The 10310-nt window shown below is 48.6% G+C and overlaps 1 protein-coding gene across 1 annotated transcript; it reads left to right on the top strand.

Moving 5' to 3' along the window:
- Positions 1-534: 534 nt before the first annotated feature.
- Positions 535-7976, top strand: ZNF232 (zinc finger protein 232). The gene is made up of 4 exons (XM_025363705.1): positions 535-1033; positions 3056-3430; positions 3774-3900; positions 7177-7976. Exons 1-4 carry the CDS (start codon positions 614-616, stop codon positions 7884-7886), a joined length of 1632 nt encoding a protein of 543 aa, XP_025219490.1. The 5' UTR covers positions 535-613; the 3' UTR covers positions 7887-7976.
- Positions 7977-10310: the final 2334 nt, after the last annotated feature.

Genomic DNA, 10310 nt, shown 5'->3' with positions numbered 1-10310 from the left:
AACAATTTTTCCTGGAAAGACTAGGATTAAGCTATTTTACAAAAGTATTGAGAGAAAAACTATTTTATGAAAGTATTGAGAGACTGGATCAATCAATATCCTGCAAATCTGATAGTGAGATAAATTTATTTTTAATTAGTTTTGGTTCTTTTGTTTTTGTTTTTTTTTTTTTTTTTGAGACGGAGTCTCGCTCTGTAGCCCAGGCTGGAGTGCAGTGGCACGATCTCAGCTCATTGCAACCTCTGCTTCCCGGGTTCAAAGGATTCTCCTGTCTCCTGAGTAGTGGGGACTACAGTCGCCTGCCACCATGCCGGGCTAACCTTTTTGTGTTTAATAGAGACAGGGTTTCACCATGTTGGCCACCGCGTCTCAAAAAAAAAAAAAAATTTTTTTTTAAATTAAAAATAAACAAAAAAACACCAACTCCTGTTTCCCCCATCGCAATAAAATCAACCTTAGACTTCTTTTTTCTCCTCCCCTCCCCGTACCCGGCCAGTGGTTGGGGAATATTTTTTTCGTGGAGGGGACCGTCTTCCTCAGCTGTGACCCTCTCATCAGGTCTGGGAAGTGGTCACTGGAAAATAGAACTCCTGGAGAAGTGTTACCACAGACCATGCACAAGGCCACAATTTCCCTGACATCTGTCCGCCAGCACCGCCCTTTCAGGTACAACTCCACAAGAGACCCGCCAAACTTAGTGAAGTCACCCGCTTACAGGGCTCGGTCTCCACCTGAGCAAGGACTGCAATTCCCAGGGCCCTCCAGGGCATCTGGCCGCGCCATTCCAGTCGTGCAGGCGGCGTGCTCTTTCCCGCTCCGCTCAAGTACGGGAACCGGTTCCCGGGCATCCAGCCTCTCGGCAGCGCCCACGCGCCTGGGCCGAAGTGCGCGAGCGGAAGCGGCCGGCGCGGAGGCTTCTGGGAGATGGAGGCCGAGGCTGCGACCTGCGCAGGCGCAAACCTGCAGCTGGGGTGAGGGCTGGAAGTGGCGCGGTTCGCGGCAGCGCCCCGATGTAACCTCCTGGTCCTGTGAGGTGAGTGTTGGCGGCGGCTTCCCAGAGGTCCACCTCGCGGCTTGGCTTTTGCCCGTCCCGCAGGCAGCGGCGGCTGTGCATTGAGCGGGCCTGGCAGGCAGCTCCGCGGGCGTGTGTGGAGAGGGGTTTGGGTTGCCTACTGTGCCCGCGCTGCGCTGCCCGCGTTGCGTCACGTGCCGTGGAGGGGGGTCTTGATGTCCCTCTAATCTTTTCTCGAGACCCCTGGGTAGGGAGTGAAGGGTGGGAGGGGGAGTTGTACCTGGCCTGGACGACGGCCTCCTTCCCGCGCTCCCGGGCGGGCACCTGCCCCAGGCCGGGGTAGAGAAGTTTTGCTGGGGCCAGCGCCGCCGGGCATCACCGTGGGAGACACGAGCTCCGCGTTTTTCTTCGCGCCTCCTTTGTCTTCGGCCAGCGGTCCCTCTTTGTGCTCCTTTCGTGGCCTCTGATGCGTCCCACCTCCTTCCCTGTGTGAAAGGAAAATAAAATCTCAGGACCCCAAACTTACTATGCCAAAGGGAAAAGTTAAGCTTGGAAACTGAGTCACGGAAAAAAAACTGCTTTTCCTTTTGTCCCTAAACCGATAGCTGCAAGATAGAAAGCAACATATGCCCCCAGGTGGCCTCCCTCACCCTGGCAATGTAAATGAACAGCCCAGCTTCACCGGACGAGACTAGAAATGCTTCCTCCACCCACCCGGAGACGAAGCTATTTGACTTCTTCCTCTACTCTAGATCTACTTTATCTTGTGGAAAATGCAGATGTACTGAGCACCAGACAAATTCATCATTGACTTCCTCTTTTCACGTGCAACAGGTGAACTCAGCTCTAATCAAATCCTCACAAGAATGTGGCCACTTACCTCACTACATACCCCCCCTCTTCTTTACTCCTTCCCCTCCTTTGCCAGCTTTCTCCCCATTAAATTGAAGCCCTCAAAACCCTCGGTGGTAAAAGTGCGGGCCACGGATCTTACTGTGGCTTGTGTGTCTTTTTCCTGGGTGCATCCTCAACCTTAGCAAAGTAACCCCTAAATTGGTTGAGACCTATCTCAGATGCTTTTGTGGTTTACACCTGTTAGATTCCTTGACGCAGGTCACTGTACCCGAGTTTTGTTCATAGCTGCCCCTTAATAGGGCTTCTGCGTTTGAATGAGATCCGACTCCGTAGAGGGGACTTAACGTTTTTCTTTTGCTGAAACTGCTACTTCAGAAAGGTTTTAAAGCAGGGAGGAGCCTCCCCAGCAAACCCCACCTCGCAGTGAAAGCTGCTGGGCTCCGGGCTCTGCATCTGGAAACTTGGGTTTTGCTTCAAACTTGTTTCTTCCCAATAATCATTTCTTCCCATAGGCCCCCACAACTTTTTTTTCCTTGATATTGTTTCCTGTTAATGGCATTTATTTAGTTGTATTGTAGAAAACCCCTTTACATTCCCGTCTCTACAACAAGGCAAGTTTCTCAAAAGCATTGACTTAGTACATCAGAATTCTCGGGAGGGGTGGAAGAGAAAGCCGGACTAAGGGGTATATATAGTACAGAGTTTGGCTCTTTGTAGTGCTGAGTATATGTTTAATGAATCAAAAAAAGAAGAGGCCAGGCATGGTGACTCATGCCTGTAATCCTACCACTTTGGGAGGCCGAGGCGGGTGGATCACCTGAGGTCAGGAGTTCAAGACCAGCCTGGCCAATATGGCAAAACCCTGTCCCTACTAAAAATACAAAAAAATTAGCTGGGCGTGGTGGTGGGCGCCTGTAATCCCAGCTACTCGGGAGGCTGAGGTAGGAGAATCTCTAGAACCCTGGGGGTGGAGGTTGCAGTGAGCTGAGATCGTGCCACTGCACTCCAGCCTGGGTAACAGAGTGAGACTCTGTCTCAAAAAAAAAAAAAAAAAAGAAGAGGAGGAATGATTTCTTCTTATGTTACAGGGGGCCCTTGCAATATTCCGGCTGGTATGAGCCTTCTGCAGAGCTAGTCCAGACTAGAACGGCTGTATCACTAACAGCAGCTGAAACTCTGGCCCTTCAGGGTACACGGGGACAAGAGAAGATTATGATGATGGAACCAAAGGAAGAGGAAGAGTCTTGTGAGTATGAGACCAGGCTACCTGGGAACCACTCTACCAGTCAAGAGATCTTCCGCCAACGCTTCAGGCATCTCCGCTACCAGGAGACTCCTGGTCCCCGGGAGGCCTTGAGCCAGCTACGGGTACTCTGCTGTGAGTGGCTAAGGCCAGAGAAACACACGAAGGAGCAGATCCTGGAGTTCCTGGTGCTGGAACAATTCTTGACCATCCTGCCTGAGGAGCTCCAGTCGTGGGTGCGGGGACATCACCCTAAGAGTGGAGAGGAGGCTGTGACTGTGCTGGAGGATTTAGAGAAAGAACTTGAACCAGAGCCGCAGGTGAGAAGGGGGATTTGGTCTGTTATGGGAGCCAGATCAATGACCTTCAGGCTGGACAGAGGGGCAGCAGTAGGGGGAGTTGCCAAGGTCAAACCTCTCTTGGGCCAGGTAGAGCAGTTAATGTGTGTTTCTGTGTCTGTCTTTTCCGGCCTCGAGCCCTGAATGAGAAAGAGACTCTAGCTCCTTTTCCTTCCCTTGTGCTGACTCCGAGGAGGCTCTCTAAAGTCTTCTTGGAAGCTTTGGTACAAGGAGAGTCACATCTGCAAGTGTCCAGGCAGGGGACAGAAACCACACTAGTAATTTGAAGAAAATTTAAAACTGAGTGGTGCCTGATCACCTCCAGGTCCCAGGCCCTGCACATGGACCTGCACAGGAAGAGCCATGGGAGAAGAAGGAATCTCTGGGAGCAGCCCAGGAAGCACTGAGCATCCGGCTCCAGACTAAGGAGACCCAGCCTTTCCCAAAGAGTGGTGAGGAGCAGGATTCTGTGGGGAGGGAGAGGAGAAAGAGGGATGATAAAGGGCACAGTGCCTAGTACCTGTAAAGGGTAAATAGTAGTAGGCACTTAAATGTTTGGTATCATCACAGCCTTACAATTCTTATCTCTTAGGTGAGAGACTTTGCCTGTTTCATCACTCGTAAAATTAGGAGTAAGAATAACCTGCCTCATAAGATAGCTCTGAGGATGAAGCTGAACTTGGGTCATATCTGGATATAAAGCCTGGCCAGTGTCTCTTAACTTTAGAGAGCCCTAAATCAGGACCAGGAAATAGTTCATTCACTTATGCCTTGTCATCTTCACTGCACTTAACTCCTAGTCTATAATAACTCTGCCCTGAGCTAGAGGCCAGCCTTGAGATCCTTTTTTTTTTTTTTTTTTAACTCCTGAGGCCTCGCAAAACACACTTTTTAAGCCATAGAGCACTCCTATGTGAGATACAGCCTGTCATCACCTTTACCACCTCTTCCTCATGTAAACAGCCCTATTTGAGGCCGAGACGGGCAGATCACAAGGTCAGGAGATCGAGACCATCCTGCCTAACACGGTGAAACCCCGTCTCTACTAAAAAACATAAAAAAAACTAGCCGGGCGAGGTGGCGGGCGCCTGTAGTCCCAGCTCCTCGGGAGGCTGAGGCAGGAGAATGGCGTAAACCCGGGAGGCAGAGCTTGCAGTGAGCTGAGATCCGGCCACTGCACTCCAGCCTGGGCGACACAGGGAGACTCCGTCTCAAAAAAAAAAAAAAACAGCCCTATTTGAAACTCTCTTATGTGTGTTCTCACCCTCTACCCTTCAGATTCACTACAGAAACTTCCTTCTTGGCCTGCATACATACCCGCAAACAACCTCTCCTCTCTGCCAGTGGCAAACACTAGACTTAGAGCCTCAGGAGTGTGAACTCTCCTTGTTGACCTCTGTAGCATCGTGACCGTATTGTGAATATGCTGCTAACCAAAAAGAGTCTACTTGATATTTGCTTTTACACCATAACCCCTCCCCGACACCACTATCACCAAACGAAGGCATTTGAAAAAATCAAATTCTTGTTAGTTACAAAATGGGAAAAAATAGAAATGGAGATTAATTAGATTCTGTCCCAAAAGTATGTTTCTACTTCTTAGCTCTTCTTTCTTCTTTGCTTTTTTTTCAGACTTTTTCTTGTCTCCTTTACTTCTGTTTAGTAAGCCTGTATTCATTTATCACTTTTATTACTTTACTTTCAAAAAGAAGCTAGCTATTGTGTGATTTTTTTTTTTCTCTATAGCAAGCATATTTCAGATTTTTTTAACCACAACATTTAACCTGAAAAAATGAATTTTTGGCTGGGCGCGGTGGCTCACGCCTGTAATCCCAGCACTTTGGGAGGCCGAGGCGGGCGGATCACAAGGTCAGGAGATCGAGACCATGGTGAAACCCCGTCTCTACTAAAAAAAATACAAAAAATTAGCCGGGCGCGGTGGCAGGTGCCTGTAGTCCCAGCTACTTGGGAGGCTGAGGCAGGAGAATGGCAGGAACCCGGGAGGCGGAGTTTGCAGTGAGCCGAGATCGCACCACTGCACTTCAGCCAGGGGGACAGAGCAAGACTCCGTCTCAAAAAAAAAAAAAAAATAAAAAAAAATGAATATTTAAAAATCAAATGATCTTGGCTGGGCACAGTGGCTCACACCTATAATCCCAGCACTTTGGGAGGCTGAGGCAGGCAGATCACTTGGGGTTAGGGGTTCAAGACCAGCCTGGCTAACATGGTGAAACCCCGTCTCTACTAAAAATACAAAAATTAGACGGGTGGGCCGGGCGCGGTGGCTCAAGCCTGTAATCCCAGCACTTTGGGAGGCCGAGACGGGCGGATCACGAGGTCAGGAGATCGAGACCATCCTGGCTAACACGGTGAAACCCCGTCTCTACTAAAAAATACAAAAAACTAGCCGGGCGCGGTGGCAGGCGCCTGTAGTCCCAACTACTCGGGAGGCTGAGGCAGGAGAATGGCGTGAACCCGGGAGGCGGAGCTTGCAGTGAGCTGAGATCCGGCCACTGCACTCCAGCCGGGGCGGCAGAGCGAGACTCCGTCTCAAAAAAAAAAAAAAAAAAAAAAAAAAATTAGACGGGTGTGGTGGTACGCGCCTGTAATCCCAGCTACTGGGGAGGCTGAGGCATGAGAATCACTTGAACCAGGGAAACGGAAGTTGCAGTGAGCCAAGATTATGCCACTACACTCCAGCCTGGGTGACAGAAAAAAAAAAAAAAAAAGTCAAATGACATTGAGTTATCTTAAAGCAATTGGTTTCTGTTCTCCTTAGGCTATAGGGAGTGTTACAACAGATAAAACATAAAATGTGCTATGGACATTTAAAAACAAAAAGGCAACGCACTCTTTTTCCCTTTTTAAGGAAGAGAAAGGCAGAAGGCACCAAGCAGATAGGAGGCAGGGAGCTGGAAGTCCTTTTGGTAAAGGAAGCAGTTAGTTGAGGATCCTGTAAAGAGACTATAGATTTATGCAGCTGGGAAATGGATGGGCAGAGGTGAAGGTTGCAGAGCCAGGAAGGGCACGTTTTTTTTGCCTTTAGAAACCTCCCTTTTCCTTAACCCTAATGATTCTTGTTTTTCCCTTTCTTCACACCATCACTCCCTGATTCCTTGAAAATATGAAAAATCCTAAAAAAAGACCATGCATTTGTAATTGCCTTCATTTTTTCTTTTTTTTTTTTTTTGAGACGGAGTCTTGCTCTGTCGCCCAGGCTGGAGTGCAGCGGCGCGATCTCGGCTCACTGCAAGCTCCGCTTCCCGGGTTCACGCAATTCTCCTGCCTCAGCCTCCCGAGGAGCTGGGACTACAGTCGCCCGCCACCACGCCTGGCTAATTTTTTGTATTTTTAGTAGGGACAGGGTTTCACCGTGTTAGCCAGGATGGTCTCGATCTCCTGACCTCGTGATCCGCCTGCCTCAGCCTCCCAGAGTGCTGGAATTACAGGCGTGAGCCACCGCGTCCGGCTTGCCTTCATTTTTTCAATAAAACTTCTTTAGTGCTTCATTATGGAGAAATTAGGGGAAAAAAAGCAGATAAATGGGAGAAATTAAAAAGCAGAAACCCTCTCCTCTGTAACATAGTCCCATCACCAAGAGTTAACCATTGGTAATATCCAAGTAAATATTCTTCCAGTCTTTGTCATATATATAGTAGTTTTTAAGTATTTTTTTTCATTCCAGAAATGTAAATTTTAATCTAAGTGTCATTTCTTCATACATCCAGAACAGGTGTATTTACATTTTCTGTCAGTTGTTACAGAAGATGGCCCAGAGCCCAAGGACAAAGGATCCTTGCCACAACCACCCATTACTGAAGCGGAATCACAGGTGTTCTCAGAAAAACTTGCTACTGACACCTCTACATTTGAAGCTACCTCTGAGGGTACCTTACAACCGCAGCAGAGAAATCCCAAAGCGGAGACACTGAGGTGGTCCCCTGCCCAGGGGAAAAGTTTCAGGCAGATGGTTGTCACCCATAAGGAAATTCCCACAGGGAAGAAAGAGCATGAATGTAGTGAATGTGGTAAAACCTTCATTTATAACTCACATCTTGTTGTCCACCAGAGAGTTCATTCTGGAGAGAAACCCTACAAGTGTAGTGACTGTGGGAAAACTTTCAAACAGAGCTCAAACCTCGGTCAGCATCAGAGAATTCATACAGGAGAGAAACCCTTCGAATGTAACGAATGTGGGAAGGCCTTCAGGTGGGGTGCTCATCTTGTTCAGCATCAGAGGATTCACTCAGGAGAGAAGCCCTATGAGTGTAATGAGTGTGGGAAGGCCTTTAGTCAAAGCTCCTATCTCAGTCAGCATCGGAGAGTTCACAGTGGAGAGAGACCTTTTATATGTAAAGAATGTGGGAAAGCTTATGGATGGTGCTCAGAACTCATTAGACATCGGAGAGTTCATGCCAGAAAAGAGCCTTCCCATTGAATTGAAGGGGAGAACGTCTCCAGACAGGATTCTACATCGGTCTAATCTACTTTAGGACTGGATCCCGTAAAAGTTATAAGCTCCTTAAGATTTTTCCTGTGTCTTTCTTTAGGAAAAACTGTTTACTTAGTTCTGCCTGTAGATCATCCCTTCATGTCCTTTGATTAAGATACTGATATTCATTAGGACGCCTTTGGCTGCAAGTAGTAGCCAAGTTGGTTTACTTCTCCTTTCTAGCATGATCTGCCTAGTTTGCCTACCAATAATGTCTACTTAATTATAATATATATATATATTTTTTTTGAGATGGAGTCTTGCTCTCTCTCCAGGCTGGAGTGCAGTGGCATGATCTCAGCTCACTGCAGCCTCCACCTCCTGGGTTCAAGCGATCCTCCTGCCTCAGCCTCTCAAGTAGCTGGGACTACAGGCGTGTGCCACCACGCCCAGCTAATTTTTTGTATTTTTAGTAGAGATGGGGTTTCACCATATTGGTCAGGCTGGTCTCAATCTCTTGACCTCATGATCTGCCCACCTCTGCCTCCCAAAATGCTGGGATTACAGGCCTGAGCCACAATGCCTGGCTACTTCATTAGAGTTTTTTTTTTTTTTTTTGGAGATGGAGTCTCGCTCTGTAGCCCAGGCTGGAGTGCAGTGGTACAGTCTCGGCTCACTGCAAGCTCCGCCCCCCCGGGTTTACACCATTCTCCTGCCTCAGCCTCCTGAGTAACTGGGACTACAGGTGTGTGCCACCATGCCCGGCTAATTTTTTTGTATTTTTAGTAGAGATGGGTTTCACCGTGTTAGTCAGGATGGTCTTGAACTCCTGACTTCATGATCCACCCACCTCAGCCTCCCAAAGTGCTGGGATTACAAGCGTGAGCCACCGTGCCTGTCCTTCATTGGAATTTTTAACCTGGCACTGAGCAGCTGCTCGAGAAGTGTTATATTTGTATTTATTGTGAATGGGGCTTTAGTCTGGCTCCCCTGCTTTTTTTTTTATTGGTAGAGATGGAGTCTCACTGTGTTGCCCAAGCTGGTGCCAAACTCCTGGTCTCAAGCAATCCTCCTGCCTTGGCCTTCCAAAGTATGGGGATTACAGGCATGAGCTGCACTGCCTGACCAGTTCTGGCCTTTTCTCAGACCTACTAGTCTGCCTGCTCAGACGGGGTCACATCTGCAAGTGTCCAGGCAGGGAACAAAAACCACACTAGTAATTTGAAGAAAATTTAAAGAAGTAACTAGTAAAAGGATTATCTGCTAAAGGGAATAAAGAGATCTCTAAAGAGGCCGGGCACGGTGGCTCACGCCTGTAATCCCAGCACTTTGGGAGGCCGAGATGGGCAGATCACGAGGTCAGGAGATCGAGACCATCCTGGCTAACATGGTGAAACCCCATCTCTACTAAAAATACAAAAATTAGCCAGGCGCAGTGGCGGGCACCTGTAGTCCCAGCTACACGGGAGGCTGAGGCAGGAGAATGGCGTGAACCCGGAAGGCGGAGCTTGCAGTGAGTGGAGATCGCACAACTGCACTCCAGCCTGGGCAACAGAGCGAGACTCTCTCTCAAAAAGAAAAAAAATAAATAAATAGATCTCTAAAGAATATAGGGGCTGGGTGCGGTGGCTCATGTCTGTAATCCCAACACATTGAGAGGCTGAGGCAGGTGAACCACTTGAGGTCACGAGTTTGAGACTAACCTGGCCAACATGGTGAAACCCCATCTCTACTAAAAACACAAAAAAAATTATCCGGGCATGGTGGTGGCGGGCGCCTATAATTCAGGTGGCTGAGGTAGCAGAATTGCCTAAACCTGGGAGGCAGAGGTTGCTGTGAGCCGAGATCATGCCACTGCACTCCAGCCTGGGTGACAGAGTGAGACTCCATCTCAAACAAACCAAACGAATATAGGAATAGGCCAGGCATGATGGCTCACTCCTGTAATCCCAGCACATTGGGAGGCTGAGGTGGGCAGATGGCTTGAACCCCGGAGTTTAAGACCAGCCTGAGCAACATGGTGAAACCCCATCTCTACAAAAAGATAAAAAAACTAGCCAGGTATGGTGGTGCGTGCCTAGAGTCCCAGCTACTTGGGAGGCTGAGGAGGGAGAATCACCTGAGCCCGGGAGGTTGAGGCTACAGTAAGTCATGATCACACCACTGCACACCAGCCTATGTGACGGAGTGAGACCCTGTGTCAAAAAATACAGGAATAGCAGAAAAGGGAACAGCTAATTCTCAAGAAGCAAACTTAGAAGAGCCCACACCCCCCTGACCAGGATTGAAATTGACACCTTATTGTGTAGGGTGTGGCTTTTCCCGTGTTGTGCTAGAGCCAGTCTGTACAGGCTGGCCAGAGCCAGTTTCGCACATCGCTTCCCAAGTCTGCATTGAAATCAGCCATGGTGGGAGTATTCACACCATAGA

Source organism: Theropithecus gelada, chromosome 16, assembly GCF_003255815.1.
Source record: "Theropithecus gelada isolate Dixy chromosome 16, Tgel_1.0, whole genome shotgun sequence".
NCBI classification, from domain to species: Eukaryota; Metazoa; Chordata; class Mammalia; order Primates; family Cercopithecidae; genus Theropithecus; species Theropithecus gelada.
The sequence above is the reverse complement of the archived record's forward strand: the minus strand, read 5'-3'. Positions and strand labels throughout refer to the sequence as shown.